Below are 27,930 nucleotides of genomic sequence, written 5' to 3' on the forward strand. Positions count from 1 at the left end.
TCATCTGTGTTTGACACCATGTTCAAATTGAAGTTAAACAATGAACAGGTTGAGTTGATCTAGTTAGATGGGTGATGACGGCGTACAGGTCACAGTCGGTATCCTCCAAAAATGGCCGACCCACCGCGAGTGACATCACATTTCCTTACCCTGTCGCTTGTCCGACCTGCTTTCGCCCACGTCTGTGTCAAAAGCCTCCACAGCTGTGTTCCCGTGGAAACCACTAATGAGTGACATGTTATACTAAAGGCAGGAAACATACAAGGGCAGGAAGTAAAGCAAATCTAGACACATAAGGAAAGACTCTTTCAAATTAAAATAGGAAATAAAACTAAAACCAAAACCATAACAGATGAAAAAAAATTGGCTTTGCAGATTTCTCATAAGGAAAGAAATAGTATTCAACATGTGTGTTTCTGTAAAAAACACTGAAAATGTTTTGGTGGTTTACATAAAAACTCAACACTTATATTAAAATCTGCATTAAACTACAGTTTTACCTGCTTACTCACAAATGAACTATATATTTACAGTAACAGTACAGTAATTGGATAACTACTGCAGTGATTAATATGTTTCAGCTGGCAGCAAGTTATTTAATCCTAACTGATGCAGTGAGCAGCTTCTCTTTTCTGAAACAACCATGTCAGAAGACATATCCTGTGGTCGTGGAAAAGATGTGACTCTGTTTCAGAAGAGTCAAATTATTGTCCTGCATCAAGCAAAGAAAACAACTAAGGAGATTGATGAAGCTACTGAAACTATGTGAAGAACTGTCCAACACATTATTAAAACCTGGAAGGATAGTGGTGAAGCATCATCTTTCAGGAAGAAATGTGGTCAGAAAGAAAATCTTTAATGATCGTGATCAGAGATCATTTAAATATTTGGTGAAATCAACTCATAAAAAATCAACAGTAGAACTCACGGTTATGTTTAATAGTGAAAGTAAGAGCATTTCCACACACACAATGTGAAGAGAACTCAAGGGATTGGGACTAAACAGCTGTGTAGCCTTAAGAAAACCACTTATCAGTGAGGCTAATCAGAAAAAAGGCTTCAGTTTGCTAGAGAGCATAAAGATTGGACTCTGGAGCGATGGAAAAAGGTCATGTGGTCTGATGAGTCCAGATTTACCCTGTTCCAGAGTGATGGGGCATCAGGGTAAGAAGAGAGGAGGATGAAGTGATGCTCCCATCATGCCTTGTGTGTACTGTACAAGCCTGTGGAGGCAGCGTTATGATCTGGGGGTCGAGGTTCAACAATGTTATATGTCCAAAAAATGAGGTCAGTTCACTACCTGAATATACTGAATGATCAGGTTTTTACATCAATGGATTTTTTTCTTTCTTTCTTGACATATTCCAAGATGACAATGTCAGGATTCATGGGGCTCAAATAGTGAAAGAATGGTTCAGGGAGCATGAGACATCATTTTCACACATGGACTGTCCACCACAGAGTCCAGACCTTAACCCCATTGAGAATCTTTGGGATGTGCTGCAGAAGACTTTACTCAGCGGTCTGACTCTCCCATCATCAATACAAGATCTTGGTGAAAAATTCATGCAACTCTGGACAGAAATAAACATTGTGACATCGTATAAGCTTATCGAAACGATGCAATGGTGAATGTGTGTCGTTATCAAAGCTAAAGGCGGTCCAATGAAATATCGTGTGTGACTTTTTTTTGGCCAGGCAGTGTGGTACATAATGTAATGTCTAATCTCTGAATTATACAGCGATTCACATATTAAAGTAGATCAGATCCTAACAATGGACAGTGTTAATCATGTATTCTTCCCTACCCTCCAGGTCCTGCAGCCAGACTTCAGGCTGGACTACTGTCGGCTGTGGCAGGCTCTGATTAAAGGTGACATGCCCGGGGTGGAGCGCTACAGCCGCAGACTGGGAGCCGGAGAGCTGTACCCGCTGTTCGCCTGCGTGCTCACCGCTCGCTCCTGGACCGCCGTCAACGCCGGCATCAGTTCTGTGCCTGTCACACACTCTGAGGTATGAGCTCACACACACACACACAGAGTTCAAGGAGTGAAGGCAGTGCGAGAAACAGCTAAATCTTAATGAAAATCCAGCATTAAAGCAGCAAAAAAGATACTAAATCCTGGGAATGTAGATGCTGGAATTCTGGAGAACACAGGATCAAGGTATTCCTGTGCACACCGGTGAAAGCAGCACGTCAGCGGCACAGCAATCAACCCAGTGAATGTAGTTACAGTACGTGCACAAATTGGTAGAAAGCAGACTTGACGAGTAAAAATACACTTTGGATTGCGGTTACACTTGCAGAGCCCAAGTGAAGCGCGAGCTGTTAGAGGGCTGCTAGTGACAGCTGTGTGGATTCAAACTGAAGTGTATCAGTTCCATCAGACACGCGTGAGATGACGACTGAAGCACACGGCTGAGACGCATCCGGTGTAGAGAGAGGCTGTTAGAGCTGCAGATCAGCTGGATGTTTCAGAACCTCTGCAAGTAAATCTGATATCTGCATGGCGAGACACCAACAGAGCAGTTTTTTTGTGCTTTTGTGTTTCACAGAAGACTGTGAACAGGTTTGCAGCTCATTTATGATCTGTGTGGTATCAGATACAGTGACTGTACTTAACTTATTTAATAACTGTACTACAGCATCCCCAGTTATCTTTGTTTTCTATCTGTATTTCCTGAATAGTTCTCTTACAGATTTTAAAGGAGAAGTGAGAAAATACAGTAAAAGTCTTGTTTTGCTGTTCTGTACATAAGAAGTTAAAAACCAAAAAATCAAAATGTATTATTAACTTTCTCCCATGAAGTTGCCAGCCAGCGCCAGCATTCTTAACAAAACTCACTGATTTTTCAGACACAGAATATTCAGCTCTATGAATATGTTAACATGGAATATATTAAAGCAAAGAATAGATCTGAATCTGAGAAAATGGCCTTTTAGTTTTTATTATTATTATTATTATTATTTAATTTTTATTATTATGCGAGTGACATCACTGTCACCAGAGTGGCTGATGTTTGCTGTGTGTGTCCCCCGTCTCCCGGACGAAACACTTTGTCCGAAAGTCCCGGGGGCTGGAGCGCCCTCTGCCCCGGACTGCGGCCGAGCTTCGACGTTCTTCGTGCTATGCAATATCTTCTTCTTGTGCTGCTGAATTCCGGTGGTTCTCTTCTTCTTCGAACGATGAATTTTTGTCAGATGATCCGTCACAGCGTCCCCTCAGCAATTGCCAGAAAATCTTGTCGTTGGCAAGGAAGCGGTGTGTCTTAAATGATGGAAAATCTCGTCAAAGGTGGGGAAAGAATTAAATGTTAAATTTAATGTCAATTGTTAACAGTAGCACTGAGTTTTGACCCCCTTCAAGAATTTACAAGAGTCTAAAATTATCTTGCAGTTTGCGTAGTATTACTTCCTGGGTCAGATGTGCCCTGCTGACTAAACAACTGGCCCCAGCCACAAACTGCTGGACATTAAATATGAAAATATGAAAGCCTGCCATTATTGTACCAAATGTTGGCATTCTCAACCAACTCCATTTCAGTTTTTTTCTTTTCATGTATTTTTTTGTTGTCAGTCCAAAGCTGGCATAATGCTTCCCATGTCTGCAAGTGCATGATGGTCCGCTGGGGTCCGTGTGACATAAATTTAATTCCTCGAAATCGATCGAAATTACGTCATGGTCTCAAGCATCGAAATCAATGAGAGGATCGACGACCCAGTACAGTACGCCCAGCAGGTCGCATCTTACAACAAAAGTGTTGCCCTCCATGTATGAAGACATTAAAAGAAAAAGTTTTGGGGGGTCTGAGCAATGCAGAATTAGTTGCCTTAACAACAGATGGCTGCACCTCAAGAGCAACTGAGAGTTACATCACCGTCACAGCACACTACGTCAATAATGACAAATCAAAAATAACAGTTGCCATAAATATGTAAATAGTTATTATTTTGATAACTCAAAGAGCATCTCTCTCTCCAGATAAAGATAACAACATATCTTTGTTAAAGAAAAAAACTTGAAAGAAGAATGTAAAATGACAAAGTCATTCCCAGGGGACAAAAATGTCCAAACTGCTTATGTTTTTATGTTCAACTGTTCAGACTAGTCTAAAAATGGCATAGGCCTCTGTGCTATAAGAAAAAGAAAAAAAAATCGAGAATTGAATCGAATCGTGACCCTAAAATCGAAAATCAAATCGAATCGAGGATTTGGAGAATCGTGACACCCCTAGTACCCACCCATTTGTTGAGACCACGCTTTGTGTGGCCACCTCTACTGTGTGTGTGTGAAGCGTGTCCTCCAGGCGAACTCCAAAGTAGTTTCTAACAGAACCAATAGGCACGTCTGTGTGTGCATGTCCATTCATAGTATAATAGAGGCCTAATTCTGCACAAAACACATTAAGTGGTGTGGATGATGAATGCTTCAAGATTCAAATTCTAATAGCTTTATTAGCATGAACAAAAATATGTTGTTGCCAAAGCAACTTCACTTGAACACTTTTATCACATGAGGTTTCCAGATAATACTGTGTGATAAGATTTGGAGCTGTGGACAAAACAGCAGCGAGAAACTAGGCTTTATTAACCCAAAGGAACCTGCAACTATGCCAAATTTTTTTTACTGGAGCCAAGCCATAAGGCAAAGATAGCCATCATATCGCATCCAGTCAGGGTTAACATGCCGGTAACGGTTCGGTCCCTGGTATCAGCCAGTACACAGAGTTCAGGTGTTGTAATCCGTATCGGGAAGGGAAAAATGTGATCAGAACATCTCTACTAGGATTGTTTCAATCCAAGCTTCTGATATGACCTAAAATACTGGATTGGGTATCTCACCTGTGCAAGTCTACACACCTATCCTGCTGTTTCCTGACAGGGCTTTGCAACTTCTACAATCATCTTGTGACGCACATCAGTTTTCCTGTACACAATCATTAGAAAAGAAGCGAGTGTATAACTGTAGATGAGCGTCATGACCCCCCAAAATTGCTCTTTACAATCAGAATTTGATCCACTCAGTGCAGCAACATTTGGAAAGTCCAGACAAGCACTATAATTAAGTTATACATTATATCAATTCTATTTTAGTCACATCACTTGTGGTGTACGGCAAGGATTGGTCTTTGGGCCATTATCATTTTAAATTTACATTAATGATTTGTGTGATGTTTCAAACAAACTAACTCAAGGTTCAAATCAAGAGCTGATGAAGATAAGTGACTGGTTAAATTTTAACAAATTATCTTTTAATATTTGGTGTCCAGTCTCTGCAAATAAAAATTAATAATGTTATTACTGATAAAGAGCAGTCAGCATGATTTCTGGGTGTACAATTGGATGAGACTTTTTCTTTGACAAAACACATCAGTACTGTTATAACTAAAATAGCAAGAAGTGTTGGTATTCTGGGAAAAATCTGCTTATGATAAACATTGAGGTTGCCACTCTTCTACACAAGTCTATGATTACCAATATATAAGTACTCATCCCTCTAAACATTTTCCTATTTTTTGAGCATTAAGAATCATCAACTGTGTACATAAAACTCACTCATCTCAGCCTTCATTTTTTCAGTCAGGCATCATCAGCATTTATCAAGTCAATCAGCTAAAATTGCCAAATTGCTTTAATAATATACGCTGCTTTGCACAAGACTCTTCCTGTATTCTTTCAATTATCAGTTTCATAACTGTTCCACCAGAAATAACTATACACTAAGGCCTCTGATCTGTCAAGCGTCTCAATTGCAATTTGATTTAATTTACAGAGGTTCAGTGATATGGAATGCACTGCCATGTCATTTTTTTTAAACTTAGCACCAGAATAATTTAAGAATGCTCTTAAATGTTAAATGTTTTGGATTATCTTTGTAAACTGTCCTCTAATAATTAATTACTTTGCATACTTATACGAATCTATGAATGTCTTCTTGTGCAAGCAGTCTAACTTTTTATCCTCTCCCTGCCTTGGATTTGGAGTTGCCTGATAAAAACCCTTTTTTGTTATTTATGCTACTTTTTACATAAATATGAAGGTGTATTTTTTATATATCTATGTGAATCTAAGATCTAAAAAAAAAATTCTGTTTTATCTAGGGATGCATGATAAGAAATTTACATAATTATTTATTTTTCTGATAATAAAATTATAATATCTGATTTTAATTATAGATTATGTCAAAGCATTTAATTAGAATTTTTAGGCAAAATGCTCTGTAAAAGTCAAAGTATATTTTCTGAAGTTGAAGTTTTGGAAGCATTTCACAAGAAAACCTAAATTAAGAATCAGAGCAGTTCTTTGTTTTGTTGTCATTGTGATGTCAGATTTGGTTCAGTCAGAGCTGCAATATTAAATCATCCATCTTTGCTCACCACGTCTGAGCTTTCTCACCCTCAGCTACAGGTTATATGAACTTCCTTTTAAAAATACAAATATGAAATTATCAGTTATCTTATCAGTATCAGCCACGAGAAGCAGTTTTGGTTATCTCTATCAGCTGAGAAAATCCATGTTATGCATCCTTAATCATAGGTGCCTGAGCGATGGAGTAAGTGGAGCAGCTGCTCCCCGACTCTAATTAATTTGGTAACTGCTGAAAAAAATCCTTAAATACTGTCCTTCACACAAACAATAGATGTTGAATTATTAGTATTATGAGATGGTTTAATTTTGCATGTATTTGATGCACTAACCATCACCTATTTTAGTGAGAAATGTTTGAATCAGTTGGTCTTCTGCCTCTACAGTAGTTCAGCTCACCAATGGAGGCTAAGAACGATCTCAGACCACAAAATTCAAAAGGTAAAGTTTGTACAGAAATACAGAATTGACAAGAAGACTGTAGGCATATGACGCCTTTTATATTGTGTTTCTATGGGACTTTTCCATCTGTGTTTTTGGCCGCGCAGAGCCAAACTGTACCGTGTTACATTGCATTTCCATTATGACTTTCATCACACCGAGCCATGCCTAAGGTGGACCTACTCTTTTGTACATTAACATTGCTCTTAAATAAAGCAAAAGTAGTGTAATAGGTAAAATTACAGAATGCACAACATTTCTTATCAGATTACTCGATTAATTGGCAGAATAATTACTAAAAGAATCAATAGCTGCAGCCCTACTCTGGAGTGTGGCAAAGCGAGCCCGATCCGCCTCCAAACAGGCTACAGTGACATCTTGCCAGTCATGTCCAACCCATGATGAACTTCCTCTCTCCCCCTCAAACAAGTGAGTGTCATGATCCTGTGCTCATGTGTGGAGGAGAGCAGAGAGAAGGACGTTTCCTTAAGTCTCTTTATGTTCAGCTCTCAGTACTTTTATAGCTTCTAACAGAATCTTTATGTTATGAAATGTAGTTTCTCTCCTCTGTCGCGGTTTGTACTTTCAGGTATCTGCATTATTTTACCGTTTCATATTTGTTTCCAGCTGTGTCGGAGTCGTGTTAAGTTACTGCTGATGACATCCCTCAATGAAAACATTTCCTGTTTGTGCTGCTCCATAATATAAGTGATTAAATAGAAAAACAACAGGGGTCTTTTATCGTAAGGAATATAAGGAAACTGTGTTTATCCCAGAGATGTATATGAACGGTTTATCCACCGCTCGACTCGAGTCTCCTTGAGCTCGGCTTCAGTTAAAAGACACACCTTCAAGCAGGATAGTCCTATTGTAATGGAAATGCAAAACCCTGCTGTGCGGGTCCGAGTCAAACCAAGTCAAGCCAGGCCAGTTCTGTGTATGGAAAAGGGCCGCTAGAGTTATGTGTTTAAACAGACATGGAAGGAATTGTTAATATACCATTTTTCTTAAAGGGAGTTTAGCACAGGGAGTATTAATTAACTTAAACTGATAATATGTATATTTTTTAACATTTTGTCACAAGTGCAGAAAAACATTTCCTCCCTTTGCCTGGTACTAATCTAGCACACCCACTTTTCACTATAACTAGGCACCAATGTCCCTAATTTTATCCCATTCATATGTGCGGGGAGCCAATATAACGTCAGCCAGCTCAGCAAGTGAAAGTCTCAGACGTGCACGCTCTGAACCGGCTCAGCATGAGAAGGACTCAGACCAAACCCAAACCCAAACTCAGAGGCATGAGGAAGCCTACAGAGACTTTTTCAGTGTATTTGTCCTGTGAACAATATAACCCTCCCTCCATGCGCAAAGCCAGGTCCAGAATGAAATGGCTTTCCCAGTTTGGAGTCAAAGAACTTGGCTGACCTCCAGTGACTGTGAGCCAGACCTGATCACACAAGATCAGTGTTGAACCTCATTTTTTTGTGCTTTTGTGGTTGAAATGGGGCAAAATCCTGCTGCAAGGTCCATTATTTAATTACCTTGGGTTTCAAATGTCATCATACTTTTTGCCAGTTATTGTAGCAAGTAATCCCAACACTACACTTAACTATTTAAGTTGGAATTGTTAGGTTTTTCTTAAAGATACAATAGTTTTTAGAATCCACCAGCATAAAACTGGTTTGTGTGTGTTTGTAAGTGTCCCATTACCCACAGGGGTTCCACGATGCCATCTGTGCTCAAGAGAGAGAGTTTATTTATACCTCTCTTATGCAACATTTTGAGGCTGGCAAAAGTACTACACAACAGTCTGCTACAGTGTGCCACCCCCTCACACACGACGGGCAACACAAGACAGAATTTAGCAGGGACCAGTACATGAATAGCTCGCTGTGTCTTTTTTTGGTGTTTGAAAAGTGAAAAGTATATTTATGGGGAATCATAAGGTATAGGTGACATTACATCCAGAGAGAAATACCAATAAAAAGGTTTTGATAATGTCATGTTACATGTGTCTGAACCTGGTACAAAATTACACACAATAGCACAGTAAACCACACATAGAGCTCATAGTATCACACTTTTAAACCCAAATATGTAAATGCTAAACATGTTTCTACAAGACTTCAAGGTAAAAGTACTGTTTAGTGTCCTCTGCAGTCTGCAGTGTTGGACAAGAGCAAACCACATACTGATGATGTTGTGATTCTTACAGCATTAACAATGAAAAATAAGTTTGTCCTGAACCTAGACGGGTGGACTTACTGAAATGAAATTCAAAAGGGTTCATCCCTTAGACTGTATAAGTGCCTGAAGCCTGCATTCTTTGTTATGGCCACCAGGGGGCGACTTCAGTAGTTGCAAACAGAAGTCAAATTCTATGTACAATTATGACAAAATGAAACTATTTCTCACTTCACTTATGACCTCAATAAGTTTTGTAATGAGTTTATAAACAACACATACAAAACTCGCAAGAGTTTTACAAATCAATGACCTGAAAGCTGCCATTTTTTCATGATGAATTGACGAGCCATAACCCACCAATGCCCAACTTGTGGCGTGTCACCAACTAACTCCACACTGTCCTCCAAATATGGTCACTTCTGCTTGTAAAAAATCAAGATCACATCAGCCTTAATGCCTTAAATTATCTACTTTATCTTACAGTCCACAAACCAGTGGATGACATCACATTGGGCTGGTCCATCCGTTGGAAAGCAGGATTGTGATCAGCCGTTTTAGATTCACATTTTGGCCTTAGTGTAACATTTTGCTGTCTTTCATGGCAATTTTGCAATTCCTCTCTGACAAGAAATGAGCCAAAAATTTCTCACAGTTGAGATGGGACCAATCCCATCCAATATCTGTATCGGGGCCCAATATTGAAGTGAGACATTTGTAGGTTATCATGTTTTTTGTCACTGATCCACATTCTATTTCAGCACAAAAATTACAATTGCCAACTTATACCACCATAAACCACCATGTTCTGAACAATAACATGCAGTAACATCTGCAGTTTGGAACATAAAATAGCTCATTTAAACTCTCGGCAATGCATCATGGACATAATACTTATGAGGGCTGTCTCTCAGCCTATCAGCTGCTCATGTGAATGTCACAAGCCAAAATCCCACACTGCCCCTCAGGGATTAAAGGACGTCATTACACAAGTTACATTACACAAACTACACAAGCTGTCCAGACTGAAGTTTAGTTTCAGCCTCATGTAAGTTTATAATCAAGAGGGATCCAAATTCAGAAACGGATCATTACTGTGCAAAAGTGCATCGGTACATCTATATCTTAAAGTACACTTACAAGACAATAGTTTATAGTTGATAGTTAATAATGTGCACACTGAAGAGAAGTTGTTCATTTGTTTACACCTTGGAGCGATCTTATCTTGCGTCTTTTTGTCCTGTTCATACTCCCTTCAGTTATGGCTGTTTCTCAGCATCAAACCAGTCTGTTCCCATCTAAGACACTATTGCAATTTACTACCCTCCCACAAACTATCTGGCCTGGCCTTTCTTGACTGTTACCGATTAGCAACCCTCTGCTAGTACTCCCACAGGTCCATCACATACACTTCATGAACACTTCAGTTATATTTATGACTCCTTGGGGAGCAATCAGGCTAGGGCTCCTTCTGGTAACATGGTTACATGGTACGAGAATCAGCATGATCAGACATAGTTGAAATTAAACATGATTATACATGAGTAAACAACATTTGCATTGAATACTGGGCATTGTAGGAATGGATAACAAACATAGACATATCATTAAAAATAGGTTTTTAGATATTAGAAAAACATTTAAGATTGTTGTTATGGTAGTTAAGGGGGAATACCAGTATTAAAATGAAATCATTGAGTTTTCCATTTTGTATGACAGCGGTAAATTTATTATTCTTTTTTTCATTTCCATGTCTGAAACTGCATAATTACAACCAAAGTGAAAACTAAAGAGAAAACTCAAGATGACAATCAGTGTTCTCTCAAGCATGACACTGTCATTATGTTAATGAAATTGGATTTTAAATGGATTTGTCACTTGCGTAGCTGCAACTTGCAAACTGGACTTTTCGTAACAGCAGGATTGTGAGGACTGAGGGCTCTTCATCACCTCACCAGGTATCAGCAGTGAGGCTGAATGATATTCTTAGCTCTTAGTTGATTTATGAGGACATAGGACCCAAATTGTGTCAAAGTTGATTAACTGGATTGCGCGTTAAGTTTCTTCTCTCTTTTCTTTTCTTTTGGTGTTGACAGAAACTCAACACAGAGGACATTTTTATAACTAGTCAGTCCATTAAAGATTTTACTGTTGTGACTGATTATGATTATTAGCAGTTTTAGTCTTATTTGTGATCAATCGTGGGAATATAAAATTACAAATCAGAGGGAAAAATCTATAATTGCTCAAATAACTTAAAGCTAAAATAAAGTATGCTATAAGTTTGGAAATGAGTGATATGGATTGCTAAAGAAACAAAGACTTTTGATAGTGGGGGATACACTCACTGAGTTGAGCTGTGAGCAACCATGACCATTGAAGTCGTACTGTTCCACGGTGTGAAAAGTTTTCCACGGGACAGCATAGCAAAATAAAAAGACTTGGTTACCTGGATTATGCGGTAGAAGTGTGCTGTTTTGCACAGACACACAGTTTCCACCCAAAGTACCCAAAACTTTTAGTCCGTGTGTTGTCAGTGTCCCCACCATGGTCTGGAGACTCGCGAAGATCAGGCAAATTATGAGTCCACTGATATATGAGAAAGCACTGGCTGTTTTTCACACATCATTTTTGTATGGGACTATACAACGACAGCATAAAAAGCTTTCTAATTCCTCTTTGACTTCCTCCAACAAACTTGCAGATAGATATTTTTTTAATGTGTAATAAAATGCTGTGCATATTTGTCCATCAGAAAAGGTCAGTGCTGCAGGCCCTACCTCAAAGTTCCTGTTCTTTTGGGAAGTACTACCCTGAGCAGAAGGTTTTTGGGGTGGGAACCTACTCAGTTCTTTGGATGGTTCCTACTCCTGGGGGAAAGTTCCTACAGTGGAGATGTGGCTTAACAGCTTCCTGAAAATGCGTTCTTTGCAAGATGTGACACAATGTGATAAAAACCTGGTCTGTGGACAAACAGTCTGACTCACTGGATACATACATTTTCAAAGTGCCTGGAAAACAACGAAAAACCTCAGAGCCGCAACCTACATGCTGAAAACCAATCGCAAATGAGTGCCTGGGACGCTAATGGTACAAAGATAAACAAGCTAACAGCTCTTACCAGTGATGTTGTCATGTTAATACCACAGCTCTCCTCCCTCTTGACATTATTTTGCAGCAGCACCACTGCTGCATACTGGGCTTAGCACCACCCAAGACATTTGTGATTGGTTTAAAGACATGCAAACAAGGAAAGGCAAGTTTTTTCTCTTATAGCAGAGGTGCTATGGAGAGAGGTCTGGCTATGGGAGACTAGTGGACAAATGGATGCAAAAGTTAGTGTCAGATGCAATGGAAAGAGGAAGCTAAACAGTTTTGGGGACTTATACCATTTACACCATAATTAGCATGTATATGCAGGCTTTTTAAATGCAGCTAAACCCATGAAAAGAGGCAGCTGGCTCCTTCCCTGTTTCTACTTGAGAACTTTGCATTTCTGTTGGGTTTTTTTGTTAGAAATCTCTCTGTGTTCAGCTCTCAGTACCTTTGTAGTTTCTGACTGAATCTGCTTTGGCATCTGCTTCATTTTACTCTTTCATGTCCACTCTCAGCTGCATAGTATTTGTGTTAAATTACTGCTGATGAAAACCCAACATTTCCTGATTTTGCTGCTTCATAATAAAAGCTTTTGGGTAACATCATAATGGAGGACTTTTATTGTAAAGAATTCATAGGAAATAAAATGTTTATCCACCGTTCAAACGCTTGAATAAAGACGAGCGCATCATAAATTCACGCCTTCAAGCGGACCACAAACTGTGCTGGACTGATGCACTGAGTCACATGTATGGAAAAGGAGCAAAAGAGTTGCAGATTTTACCGACGGAGGTGACAAGCCTTCATAGCCTTCGCTGAAAATTAGCATGTCCACTCGGGTGCTGTTTCCATCATTACTGATCGAGTCAGAGGTGATAAATACCTGTAACTACTGCAGAATCGTTTGACCTGGGAGTGAACCCTTCCCCACTGAAGACAAAAGTCAGATATTATTGGGTGTTAGTGGGTGTTTTGCTGGGTGTAAAGGGTCTTTAGATTTGAGTTCGTTCATTGATTGCCAGGTTTCACATTCATTTTTCATGCATTCCTTATCATAATAGTTACACTCCGCTGTGTGATTGTGTGTGGAAGGTGTGCTCTCTTCGGTCTCCCACTTTCGCCGAGATGAAAGCACTCCCTTCAATCTTGGCCATCTGTCTGTGTCATTTATATTCTCTGTTTCACACACACACTCACACACAAACACAAACACACACACCCATTAGGCAGACTCCACTCTAGTGCCCTCTACTTGAACACACTTGTCGATTGTGTAGCACTCTGGAGTTAAGAAGACATTTTGAGACATTTCTGTGGCCACAGCCACTCATCTGCTTTGCTTTGTCTTTGTTATCCCTCCTGACATCGCCTCTCCTCTGTCCTCTGTTGTTCTCTCTCTCCTCTCCTTTTCCCTCTCTATCCACTCTCTTATGCATGCATCATTTTTAAGTCCTGCTTCTAACAACTGATGGTGCATTCCATTAGTGTTAATGCAATCACATGCACGAAGCAAATGTTGAGTGCTTTTAGAGCTTTGGCTTTTTGCTGCCTTTCTTTCACATACAGAAATATTTCTCTTTTGAATGAATGTTTCTCCTCTGAACGTTGAAAACAAAGTAATTAGTCCAAAAAATGTAAGCAGGTGGTGTTACAGAGGTCAAGTATATTTTGTCATATGGTTTTCTGATGTGCTCCTTTGTTGTTAATCCAAACGCAACACTTGCTCCATGTTTACCTGCTGGCTTGATCAGTTCACCACAATGTACAACACATGAGGTCTTTTCCAGAGGTGTGGACTTGAGTCACATGACTTGGACTCGAGTCATGAATTTGATGACTTTAAACGCGACTTGACAAAATCAAGAGAACACCGATGATTCATGACTTAATTTGGAAGTTAACTTGGCCTTTTCATTTGAAAACAATTAATACTTTCCTTCCTTAAAAGGTCTGTTATTTTCAAAGTGTACCACAAATCAGTAAGTTTCTCTTCATGTCCTGAACATGCTGTAAAAACAAATAAATTGAGAAAACTCAAAATTTCAAGGCAACTTACTGCAATAGATTTTTGAACCCAACTCCAACTCCTATGGTTTGAAAAACATTTACCAATTGCTAATTTTTTGTTGAGATAATTTACTTATATTTGTTACATAAACTTGAATATTTGAGTTTTAGAAACCCAGAAATTTGAATTTCAAAACTTATTGAGTAAAGTCAGTCAAATGAAAGTGAATAATGCTTAATAATTTAATATTTGCAATTGCAGCTATTTAATTTTCAAGCACCCAAATAATGACAAATCAGCTTCACATCTCACTGTTAACAATACTTGAAATACAAATTTTTGGGGGTGTTCTAAAACTCAAACATTCAAGTTTATCCAAAGAAGAAAAGATAAATTATCTTGACTATTATACTATTATAGGTCAGCAAGCTTTTAAAAATGTATTAAAAAACTAAGAGTTAAAGTTGGGCTCAAAGGTCAAAAATCAGTGTAGTAAGTTGAAATTTGTTGTCTCAATTTTATATTTTCTTTTTCTTTCTTTCTGTGGGTACTTGTGTAAAATCCAGTAACCTAGATGTAAGGCCATGTCTTTCCTAAAATCTCTTCAAGAAATTCTTCAATTATGAAGTTAATGTTACTTTTATAAAGGTGCATTAACTTCAGTCTCACTTCTAAATGTGTTTTTGTGAAAAGATTCTATTGATCACACTGTAACAAAACTATAGGAACATGCAGCAAATAACCACTAATGCAAATTGTGCAGCTAGCGTATCATGATTTGGTGGTGCCCTGCCCAATCACTGTATAAAGTGGGCTTGATAGTCTGTTTTCTGCACAACCCCCCCCCCCCCCCCCAAGCCTGATGCTGTGAAGGTGTGAGAAGAGGGGATGTCAAACAATCTGGCAACCACTTCATTTGGGGCACACTGACTGTTAAGGTTACCCTGTAGGTTTATGTTCTTACCAGAGAAATCTGCCTCATCACGTTCCCTAATCCAGAGGATGAGGGGAGTAACAATAATTAAAAGGAAGGACTGGAAGAAGTAGGAAGGGAACTGAGTCAAATGTAAAAACAAACACCTTTTTATTAACAAATTAAGTTAAAGAAATCACCTAAAACTGAAAATACAGACAATAAACTTGAATGCCAACAAGCACCTGTCTTCCAAAAGAAAGGAAAGTTGCCTCTACCAGGGAGGTTAGCAAACTACAAAGAAGACACAAAGTGACTCACAAAAGCACCTTTCCTCCTAAAAGGGAGCCAAACCTGGCCCACGCTAGCATCACGCCAGCCACTTGCTAGCATTATACTAGCTACACAGTCTAACCTGGCACCACAGAGACAAGACTGCACACATGCAGACTTGACACCTGCTGAATGGCCCACTGGTCCTGTCTTTGCTGCTCTCGCCCTGCTTTTAAGCTCCAGGCCTGATTACTGATTGACTGCAGCTGCAAGGAGGGGGAGGTACAGTACCTGGACAAATGAGAGCACAGCAAGAAACAGACAACAGAGTGGCACATAACACCCCCTCCCAGAAGACCAAACTAGCAGCCTGGCAAAAAAGAGTAAACCCAAACTCTAGACCAGGAGTGCCCAACCAGTCGATCGCGATCTACTGGTAGACCGCGGACTGATCCCAAGTCGACCGCGGGGGGTGTAGGAAAAAATGAAAAAAAAAAAAAAAAAAAAATATATATATATATATATATATATATAATTTTTTTTTTGTGTGTATGTTATATTCTGTATTAAATGTACAGTCCTTGCCTGCACATCCTATCAATATCTTAAACAAGTCCACAAAAAAGTATTTAAAAAAAGAGAAAAAGAAAAAAGTAGGTCACCTTTAACCTATGGTAGGGCGTGACATGCATGACAGGAAGTTGACAGCTGTCAACAGTAGCTAGCGGCTAGCGATCAGAGCGGTCTCCTAAACGTTAACATGGCTGAGGGGAAACGGGCCAAGACCTACCATTTTCACCCTGAATGGGAGGAAGATTATTTTTTTGTTTATTCTCATTCAAAGCCTGTTTGTTTGATCTGCAATGCAGCGGTGGCGTTGGCAAAGAAAGGGAATCTGGAGCGGCATTTTAAAACGGTACACGGGAGCTACGACAGGGATTTTCCTGCAAAAACCACTTTACGCACCACAAAAGTGCGGGATTTGAAAGCACAGCTTGCAGCACAGCAGTCAATCTTCACCAAACCGAAGACCCAGAGTAAGGCCGCAACTATTGCTTCCTATCGTGTCAGTCACGTCCTTGCTAAACACAAGAAGCCATTCAAAGACGGCGATATTGTGAAGGAAGCCTTTCTCGAGGCAGCGGATAGCCTTTTTGACGGCTTTAAAAATAAAACAGAGATCGTGAAGGCCATTAAAGAAGTGCAACTCTCCCGCAATACTACTACAAGGCGATGTGAGGGAATGGCTGTGGATGTGGAGGAGCAACTGAAGAAGGATATTGACGCGTGTGAGTGCTTTTCCCTCCAATTTGACGAGTCGACTGATATGGTGGATGTGGCACAATTGTGTGTTTTCATCAGGATGGTTTTTGAAGACATGAGCGCCAAGGAAGAGCTACTCACCATTTTGCCATTAAAAGGACACACCAGAGGTGAGGATATTTTTAATGCTTTCATGGGATTTGTTAGCGAGACAAAACTGCCGCTCTTCAAGCTGATCTCCATCACAACTGATGGAGCGCCTGCTATGGTGGGCCGCACCAGTGGGTTCATTGCACTGTGCAAAAAAAGTGAATCTTTCCCGGATATCCTGAATTATCATTGTATAATTCACCAGCAAGCGTTGTGTGGAAAGATGTTAAATATGAAAGAAGTGATGGATATTGCAATGAAGATTGTGTGTTCAGTTCGGGCCAGGAGTCTGCAGAGAAGGCTTTTCCGTGCTCACTTGGAGGAGAATGATGCTGAGCACACAGACCTGCTGCTTCACACGGATGTTAGGTGGTTAAGCAGAGGTACATTTTTGGCCAGATTTATGGAGCTGTTGCCTGAAATCAAGGACTTCTTGAAGCTTTCAAAACATGAGGATTACCATGCAAAGCTAGAGGACCACCAGTGGCTTTTAGATTTATCTTTCCTCACTGATCTCACTGGCGAGCTCAATGAATTGAACTTAGAGCTGCAGGGTAAGGGTAAAGATGTAGTCAACATGATGAGTTCAGTTAACACATTTAAAAGCAAGCTGCATCTGATGTCAAGCAGGCTGCAGCGTGGTAACCTGCGCAACTTCCCTCACATGCAAGCAGAACTACAACGTCAAGGCAAAGGTGTGACACAGCTCGACAGTGCACGTTATGAGGAGCATGTTCAGAACATCTCGTCAGAGTTTGAGAGGCGTTTTACTGACTTTGCATCCATCGAGCCTGTAGCCAGCTATATGTGTTATCCATTTGGTGCAAGTATTGATGTTGGTGACATTGCCGCCAAAGTCAAATCACTTTTCGACTTGGAAAGCTCTGCTCTTGAGGATGAGATTCTGACATTGCAAAATGACATTGAGATCAAAGCCAGATCAACATCCGCTCAACCTGGAGAGCATGTAGTGTTCTGGAAACTACTGGTGGAGGCGAAGTATCCCAATCTCAGAAGATGTGCCTTGAACCTGACAGCTCTTTTTGGATCAACTTATTTGTGCGAGTCTGCTTTCTCGCACATGAAAATCATCAAGTCCAAGTACAGATCAACAATGACTGATGACCACCTTGCAGCCTGCCTACGCCTTGCAACCAGCTCCTACACTCCTGACTACGAGAAGCTAGCCTCCTCCTCCCAGTGTCAGGTCTCCCACTAAGGTAGGAAGTGATTTCCTTTTTTCAAACTCAGGGATCTACCTGTTTTGTATCTGGTTTATTTTTCTGTTTAGTTCATATATAAGGTCAGTTATGGCTATTGCTCATCATGCAGATTGGCATGTGTGTGTGTGTGAGAGAGAGAGAGAGAGAGAGGAGCAGAGAGAGTGGGTTTGTGCTACAGCGCACTATGCAAACTGGCAACTGTGTGAGAGGAATTTGTCTGTGTGTGTGTGTTTGAGAGAGGAAGAGTTTGTGATGTGATGTCTAGTGGTTGTGTGACGACAAGAAAAAGTGTAGTGAGGTTAGTTACTGCAGGCTGGAAACGATGTGTGTGGGTTTGCGATGCTGACACTGGACTGGTAGATCTCGGGAGGTTGGCTACTTGAAAAGTAGATCTTGGGTCAAAAAAGGTTGGGCACCCCTGCTCTAGACAGAAAATCAAAAGTCGGACGACTTACCATACTGCTGACCATCGGAAAGCTCTGCCAAATCATCACCAGACAGGCCCCCCACACGAATCATGAGAGCAGACGGTACATCAGTTCTGCCGTCTCCGGAGTCCTCACCTGCTCCCCCAGAATGGTTTCTGCCAAATGCAACTGGACAGTGTACCAGCAGAAGTATCAACTGAAGCTTTAACTGACGCTTCTGAAGCTGAAACTCTCGCTCAGCGTTCTCCAACTGAAGACAAACTTGGCATATCTTTTATTTATTTAATTTTATTTTATTTGATAGGGATGCTGCGATTTAACAGAGTTCCAGCGCAGAGTGTGAAACTGATGTTTCAGGAAGTAACTTGATTTCTGTTGATAATGTGTTCCAGAGTTGACAGCCCTTTATGGAAAAGTCTGATTGCTCAAATTTAGATTTATGATGTAGTTTTTGCTGTTTACCCTGCTCTTAGTTACTCTGTTACCGTCTTGTCTTTGAATAATTCAGGCTCTGGAGCTAGACTGTCGATACATTTGAAGACTAATTTCAAGAAACAAAAATTAATGCAACTGTCAAAGCTGAGAAGGTTGTATTGCCACCAGGGTTTTTGTCCATTATTTTCAGTGCTTGCTTACGTAAGGATGTAAGATGTCTCACTGTAGATGGTGATGCTCGAGCCTGTACTGTCATGCAATATGAAAAATGAGAGAAAATCATAGTGCATGAATACCTGGGCTGTATGAGAGGGTATATAGTGCCTGATTAATTTAAAACAATTAATATTCGTCTTGACAGTTTTTAAAATCTTCATGTCTATCTAGTTTAAGTTGAGGATGTAAAATTTCTCCTAAAAACATGACATCATTGACCTCCTCTATTTTTCCTTTATCTCAAAATTTTCAAGTGATCCCCATCTTCTAATGAAGAAACACCCTGAAACATTTTTTTTTCAAGATGATTATGTTGCAGCCACTGACATACATCACCCAAGCATGCATTGAACATCTCTGTAGCCTTGCTTGGAGATTTTGCCGGTACATATATGGCAGCGTCATCTGCATAAAACTGGCAAATTGCATCTCGGCAGCCTGCTGGTATATTATTTATGAACAGACTAAAAAGCAGTGGGCCAAGGTCTGAACCTTGGGGAATACTCATACTGTTGTTTTAAAAGATTACTTTTCTTGGTCAACTTTCACACACTGTTCTCTAGTTTGAAGATATGCCTCAAACCAATCAACTGCTTGTCTAGAGGATTTAAATGTAGACAAGAGTTGAGAGATGGTTGACAGTTTCAAAAGCCTTTTTAATCTAGCCTCAGGACTAGCTGTACCCACTAAGCTAGAGCACAGCAAGAACTGGACAATGCTGTGGCACGTAAACCTAATCAATAATTGGGCTGAACATCCTCAGCTCCTCCACCCTCACCCCGACCAAAGGAAACATTTAGTTTACTGACATCAACTTTATAAAATTTCTGAGTGAAGCAAAACCTCAAAAGTGGCTACCTAGAGGTCAACATGTGAAATTTTTTAGTACAATTCATTTCCTGTCCTGCAGTGCAGTTGCATTTTCCTCCTCTGCAGAGTAAAAATGGTATTGGTAATAGCAGATCTTGCTGTAGATGCTGACATTATTCCTCTCTCTGTGGCTGCCCACCATTTTCTAATGTCTGCTGTATGAAATCATCCTGTCGACTCTCCAATACACTGGGGAGAAAAGAAAAATCACCGGCACAGATTCCACCTCCCCCCAACTGCATTCCCTTTGCCTTTTGCGCGGCTTATTATCGCTCCGCTCACAATACAATATGTCCTTATTGAAGCTTTCAGATGCAAATGAGAGCACTGTCGCCTTCTCTGTGTCCTGCTGACAGCTGTGAGGCCTGCTTACCAACCTCCTATAATTGCTACTAATTGTTATTCCCCAAGCAGGACTCAGCAGAGCACTTCAGAACACCCAGCCCCCTGTTATTTGGGCAGGGAGGGGTGGGCTGGGGTGGGGGGTTGTGATGGGGGTATTTTGTTGTTGGTTTATGTCTTTACCCTGGTAACTCTTGGTTGAGATTTTTTTTAAGTAAATAAGGAATAAATGGAGAGAAGGGAAGCTAGGAAGAGTGTTCAAAGTATATGACGGAAGACGGATTCACGCTACAACCCAATCTCCTACAAAATCTGTCATGTGCAACTGTTCAGCATTAGCTAATTATGTTTGAGGGCAGTTCTCGCTGCCAATACAGGAGGTAATATCACTGTTAGATGGAGCAGTTTACAGCAAAATCAAATGGCAACTATGGTTGGAGGCTGAAGGCAGTGGAGTACAATAAGTATAATAATGTGGAATACTACTTATGGCCACTAGAGCGGAGTGGTGGCACAAGGACTATTGTTTCACATCAAGAAGATCTGCGGTTTCAATTGCAATTTGGACTGGTCTTTCTGTGCTTTGCATGTTCTCTCTTTGTGCGTGTGGGTTTCCTCCGTGTCCTCTTGTTTTACCCACCATCACACATATATATGTTGGGTTAACTCTCCAGTCAGTAACCTTGACCAAGGCACTGGCAAACTGGAGTTGATTCCTCGGCACTGCACAGTGACTTCCCATTGCTCCTAATACTAGGATGAGTTAAGTCACAGAGACTAAATCTCACTGTATAATTGTATATGTGACAATAAACTTAGACGAATCTGGACTTTAGTTGGCTTCCTTTCAAAAAGCATCATCCTCTCTCTGAAACAGCTAACTCAGTACATTTTTCCAGTGGTGTTCCTCCTAGAAATGATTATGCCTCCGCACGCCAAAGGTGCCAGGCCAGAGGCATACTGTTCTCCGGTTGTCCGGCTGTACATGAGTCCATGCGTCCATCCTTCCGTCCGTCCGTCACAGATTTTTGTTTGTGTGATAACTTTTGAACGGGTGGACGGATTTGCAACAAATCTTGTGTGCTAAGACTCTATAATAGGTACATGAACTGATTAAATGTTGGAGGCAAACGCTTTCAAGATGGCCGACATTTTGTTTGCGCGATAACTTTTGAAAGGGTGGGCGGATTTGCACCAAATCTTGTGTGCTAACACTCTATAACAGGTACATGAACTGATTAAATTTTGGAGACCAACGCTTTCGAGATGGCCGCAAAATGGCCACCTGACAGACCTGTCTCTTAAAAACACACTTATGCCAATAACTTGGTCAATTTTAAAGCTTTTTTATATTTGACTTTGATATATTTTTGAATAACTTTGTTGGATACTATTAGGTAATAAAGGTAATAGCTCTTTCCTTGCAGTCTTTCCTCATTAACTGTGTACTGTATCAATAGAGCCATAATTCTCAAACTCCTGGGACACTTGCATATAGGATTTATAATGAATCAATGGTTTCAATAAGGTGTAGGGAACACAAAAAGTCACATTTGTATGAAACTGTTGCAGTAGGAGGCATCAGAATCGACGCTTTAGTGTCGACTTCTACCTGTTTTCATTTCTTCATTAAATGGTACAGAACTGTGACTACAAACAAGCAAACAAATGCCAGAGCGGGCACCTGTCTTTCAGAGGCTGTAGATATTCATATCATATAAAACTATAAGACAAAAGGCATCCATTGCTACCAACCACATCATGCTAGCCGAATGGGATAACCAGAAAAAAAACAGAGAATACGGCCCAGCAGAGAGGAGTCAGTCTGGTGCATTTTGAAGTGATTTAATTACTAAAGAGTCAACAATTTTTTTGTGTGTGTAACAGGTATAAGAAGTCCACAGGGAAACGGATCCAAATAAACTAGACAGAATACAAAACAAGGGTTAAATTCAAGAAGCACTCAAAGAAACAAAAACACGCTTGATGTAGAAGATGAGGATGAACCAGCATCTAAAGAGGGGGACACACAAGACGAAATACACAGGAAAGCTAATCGGGCAGGTGGAAACAATCTGAAGTCAAAAGATGAAGAAAATAGACAGGAAGTAAAACAGCAGAAACAAGAGAATATACAAGGAATAAGTACACTAAAACCCAAAACCATGGCAAGGGGACTAAGTTAAGCTTAATTTTGGCAAGGTAAAAACTGGCATGGCTATTTTCAAAAGGGGCTCATTGACTTCTCACCTCAAAGCAATTACACTAAGAGACCTAAATGGCCAACGGAGGACTTGAAATGGTAATTTAATGGTATTTTTAAACCTGGGCCCTATTTTTTTTTAACATATTTGGGGTCTATATGACTAACTGTTAGACTACAAAAAGATTGCCTCAGATTGCTGCAAAACAGGCTGCAACGTCTTCAATGTAATCCTTGGGGGAAAATACCCTAACCCTAACCCTTATGAGGCTTATAGCGGGCTTTGATGTCTGCCATGTTGTCTACCACTGACTCTACCTTTCTATGTCTAGAATAGACAGTAAACTGCTTTCAGACAGTTCTTCTGTGATTGCCCTTAGTCTCTACATATAGTACATTAGCATTAGGTTGCTAATCAGATGGCGGCTGGTTACACATTTTTTTATTTTTGTGCATAAATGACAAGTTCATTGCTGTTATCAGGCACTTTTTTTTTGTCAGATTTAGCTAGTCGCTGAAGTTCCCCCCGGCTGTTTTGCTGCTGTGTCTGTGAAGTGCTGATTTAACAGCAGTTTGCGTTACTGTGTTGCAGTAATTCTGTTTGTCATTGTGATAGGTGTATGATATTGTGCATGCTGGCGGCTCACTGTCACACTGTCAAGGCTTACCGGGACACTTGAATAGAACTGAGCCACTGTTAATGTTATTAGTAACACCTGTGCTTTTCCTACTGTGACAAGTCAAAATGTCTTGAATGAAAACGAGCTAAACCAGGTGGGACTAAGAGTGGAGAGGAAAGGATGATGGATGAGAAAATTTGTGCATAAAAGCACAGATGGCTGTATTTCACAATGGATCTCTCACTATAACTCATGATATTTGTATTATTTATTGAACTACCATCTTTTACTATAACCTCAATTTAGTGGGTTTAGATTTTTTTGTAGATAACATTCATATTTTAAATGTCAGTAAAATCGATCTGACAATACAGATCTTATTAATATTAAGTTATATTTCATTCGTCAGATTAGTTTGTGATCATAAAATAATGATTTGATCAATGTCTCAGTGTAGGAGCTCAGGAGCCACTGTTCAGCTGGTTAACTGACACAGAAAACAGCACAGAGGTTTCACCGTTGGAATAACCAGACTGTCTCTCCCACTGCTGAACACAAGTTTCCTATCAGCCAAACATGGCAGATATGAAATAAAATATTCAGTGATAATAATAATACACCTGCTCTCGATATGGTCTTTTAAGTTTTTGCAAGTTTTGCGGCCACCATGGGTTCCTCTGTATGCTTGGAAGGGGAGGGTGAGACGATCTGCCATGCAATTTGAAGCCAAAGGTGGGAAGTAACTAAGTACAAATACTTTGTTACTGACAACTTTTTACTTTTATTCCCTACATTTTAACACAAATATCTGTATTTCCTACTCCTTAAAACAGGCTTGTTACTTTAGTTTTAGTTATTTGATTAAAATGATTGATTATACTTATTTTGTATCATTGTGCGCTGCCTTCCCAACTTCAAGACTGATTTCAGCCTAAATGGATGGAATAATAACAAATAGAAAAGCCTTAGCATATCGAACAGTGGTAACAAGGCAAAAAGAAACGTAAAATATGAGAAGGATGAAAAAAGATTTAACAGACATAACAAAACTGAAATTTTGAATGAATGCTGTAATGAGACAAAAATGACTGATATTTAACAAGACAAAAGCAATGAAAAAGACGTAACAAGACAGAAAAGAAGAAAACGGCTGGGAAGACATAACAAGACAAAAAAGACATAAAAAAACTTAAAAGATGTAAAGGACCAAAAGCATATAACAATGTGAAAAATGATGTAGCAAGACAAAAAAAATTGTAAAAAGATATAATAAGTGAAAAATGATATAACAATGAAAAATGACAAGATGAGAAATGGTTAACAAGACGAAAAACAACGAAAAAGACGCAACAAGACCAAAAATGAAGTAACAGGATGGAAAAAGAAGAAAACGTCATAAAAGACGAAGAGGACGGAAAACACATAACAAGATCAAAAGTGAGATAACAAGATTAAAAAATGACAAAAAAAACGGACCAAACAGGACCAAATATTTCACAAAAAGAGGTTCAGTTAGCTCTTGATAGAAACAGCCAGTAGAAATGTCCTTCAGAGGGTGACTTTCTACTTTTTACTTGGAGTACATTTCAGAGCCTGTACTTTGTACTTTTACTTGAGCAAAGAAGTTGCATCAGTACTTCTACTTGAGTAAAGAAAGTCTAGTCCTTTATTACGTTGGTTGGATGCATGCCATTTTCATACGTAAATGTAGTCCTCATTTTAGTCGGCTCATACCATTTTTGCACCTAATGGTTCGGCTTGGCTCAGTTTGTCTTGACTCTACTTCATTCTCCTTTGGTTTTCAGTTGTCAGAAGTTGGGGATGGCACCTTCATGGTACCTGGTACTTATTTTAGTATCACCTCGATCGAGGTTCCCAGTGAGTTGAGCCAATACTAATACCCAATACTTTTATGTCTTTACTGATAGGAGGTGATGACATGCAGCTAAGGGCTGCATATTGGAACCAAAGCCACGGCTGCTGCAGACAACTCACACGCTCTACCAGCTGAGCTACCAGGCCATCCTATTTATACTGTCATGTTAATAAGTGATATTATAACAGTGTGTCACATGTCCTCATGAGAAAGATATCCTTTGTCCTTTTTCCATCCAACCATAATATAGCTCCTCTGGGCGTGTGTGTGTGTGTGTGTGTGTGTGTGTGTGTGTGTGTGTGTGTGTGTGTGTGTGTGGTGTGGTGTGGTGGATAATGTAGTTGAATCAGTTGCTGTTTGTTTGCTGCATTAGTGTTGTTTGTTCACATCACTTCCTGTGGGCATGAGACGGAGACAGACAGACAGAGAGCAGAGACAGAGTTTATCTGTGTCAGGGTGTTGACTAGCTGTCTGTCTCTCTCTGTGCCTGTCAACTCCCTGTTTATCTGGACTGACAGCTCTGACAATGCTGCTGTGTCACACGCGCGCACACACACACACACACACACACACACAAACACACAAACACACACACACACACACACACACACACACACACAAAGGATGGAGAAATTCATATACAAGGCTATGAGAAAGTCTGGACACTCCTCGTTTCCAGGCAATTTGTTGTTTCAGAAAATAAACTCCAAATTAAATTATTGGATTATATAAATAAAATATGAATAATCATGTATGCACAATATGTACTACCATGTGTTTCATGAAAATAATTGCTGTTGAAGTCTCTTATTTGAACAATAGCATAGCTACAGTTTACTGCACATAACTGTGGTATTACCCATGTGGCACATGGTCAGGTTGTTTTGCATTTTGCTTTCATAGTCATCAGTTTGCAGATATACGCAGTATAATCTGGACAAGACTACTGTACTTACTTACATACTTACAGTGTCCTTGACACTTGAAAACAAATTAGCTTGATGGTTGATTTTTGACCTTGAAAATAGTGGTCTCTGGTATCAGGTGTTAATGTCCTTCGTGATCTTTCTCAGGTCGTCCAGAGAGTCCAAGCTGGTTTCCCAAAATGGACTTGGGACTGCGGATATGACGTCAGACTAGAGATGCTCTAACCCCGTCCTCTGGCCATCACGATCTGACTCTCGTCAAAGTCGCTCTTATCCTTACACGTGCCCCTTTTTCCTGCTTCCAACACTCCAGTTTGAAGAAGTGACTGTTCTCTTGCTGTTTAATATATTCCACCCCTTCACAGGTGCAACTGTAACAAGATGATCAGTGTCACTCACTTTACCTGTCAGTGGTTTGGTTGATATTGCAAATTAGCGTTTTATGAGCAGACAGGGCAGGTACTTGGCCACAGTCTCTAGAATACAGTTATCTATCTAACGATACAACACGCTGCCAGTGTCTACCTACAGCGAGTTTGACTTTGTTAGTGTTACTCTCTGTTTGTGATCCTTTTCTTTGCTTTTACTGCAACACTTCACTTCATACAGTCATTACTGCTCCTGTAACCTTCAGCTCTTATTTTCCTTTCTTAAAAAGGATTTCAGAGTACTGTTACGAATCAGTTCTAGCCCCGCAAAATTTGTGAAGATGTCAAGATTTGGTGTACTTCTTTTGCTTTCTTTTATGTTTATTGTAAGCAATTGTCTTTGTTTAAGATATTGTAATTGCAGATTATACTGAGCATCTCCCACTGTCTGAACTATAAATCAAAGTGCTCTGAGCCTTAGTAGCATATTGTTTGTGTTTTTATTCAGTTTTTGGTTGATATATAAAGCAATTTCTTCACTTCTGTGTCCAATTAGCTCATAAATTCGGTTGTTTGGTTCAGTCCTGCAATATCCTGTACTCCTGAATAGATTGTGCAGCTCCTGATTTTACTTTTTGTCTAAAGATTGCTAAACAAGTGTCTGTAAGCTTGCAGTCCACTTTGTTCCATGACTAATAGTGTAATTTAGGCCTGTTGATGTGCAGCAGGGAGAGGCCTTTGAAGTAGAGTAGAGCAGGACTCTGACATTCACATGGAGACTTCAATATCAAAGAGAACAAATAGTCGTCATGGAGGCAAACTCAGTCCTCTGTCTCTCCTCTTCCCGCTCTTGTTTTAATCCCATCTTGCTTCCCCTGTACTACTTTCTTTTTGTTTTCTTCTTCCCTTCCTCCTTCTCTCCTGCTTTGCTCTCAGCCTCATCATTTCCTTCTTTTACTTCCTCCCGTCCTTCCTTATCTCTGTATACTTTATATTGTCTCATTAGCCGTGTTTCCTTCAACATATTTTTATGTGTATTTTGAAGTATTGCATTAGAAAAGGGGAGAATGGTAGGTCTGACATAGTGAACTGATCAAGAATGAACTGATTAGATATTGGTCAGTTCAAGGTCACGTGACCTCACGTCTTTCCCGTTCTCATGACCGCGATGTTTCAGAAATGCTTGGAGATAAAAAAAACCCTCAATATATTTTATTAAATCGCTTAAAAGTCTTCACTACAAGTATTATACAGACATGGATGTAAACTGGAACTTGTCTTGTTCTTGGAGGGATCATGTGACCGTAAATCTAGTTGTTGGTTACATTTCAAAAGTTTACTACAAATTCAAAAATCACATTATTTCAAATCAATTCAAAATCACATATGTAGCATAACTTAAACTTACTAAAACTTTCTTTTAACCCAAACCATGATATTTTCCTACAGCCTGACCAAGTAGTTTCAGTGCCTAAATTTAATCGGGTAGTTTTGGTGCCTAAACCTAACCAAACTGAAACACAACTTAAACTGCGTGATGGTGAAGGTATGGTACGTCTGTTTCCTGTTCATATGTCATTTCAGGAGTCATTGGCAAATAACCTATTCTGTTGTTAAAGCTAGGAGGACGTGTTGCATTATTTTGCACATTATACATTTCTCAAAGTTTCCTATGCTTTTTCCCAACCTTGGAAGCTAGAATTATGGCTTGAATGTGCAAAGTTC

The 27,930-nt window shown here is 39.8% G+C and overlaps 1 protein-coding gene across 1 annotated transcript in view; it reads left to right on the forward strand.

The window, feature by feature from the left end:
- The window catches only part of adck1 (aarF domain containing kinase 1), a 135,341-nt gene that overhangs the window by 99,629 nt on the left and 7,782 nt on the right, over positions 1-27,930 (forward strand). Inside the window, exon 8 of the mRNA XM_084742999.1 lies at positions 1,816-2,013. Coding sequence (XP_084599125.1) covers positions 1,816-2,013 — 198 coding nt within the window. The remainder of the gene's footprint in view (positions 1-1,815; positions 2,014-27,930) is intronic.

This window comes from Lutjanus erythropterus, chromosome 18, assembly GCF_056507025.1.
Source record: "Lutjanus erythropterus isolate fLutEry1 chromosome 18, fLutEry1.hap2, whole genome shotgun sequence".
Taxonomy (NCBI): domain Eukaryota; kingdom Metazoa; phylum Chordata; class Actinopteri; order Lutjaniformes; family Lutjanidae; genus Lutjanus; species Lutjanus erythropterus.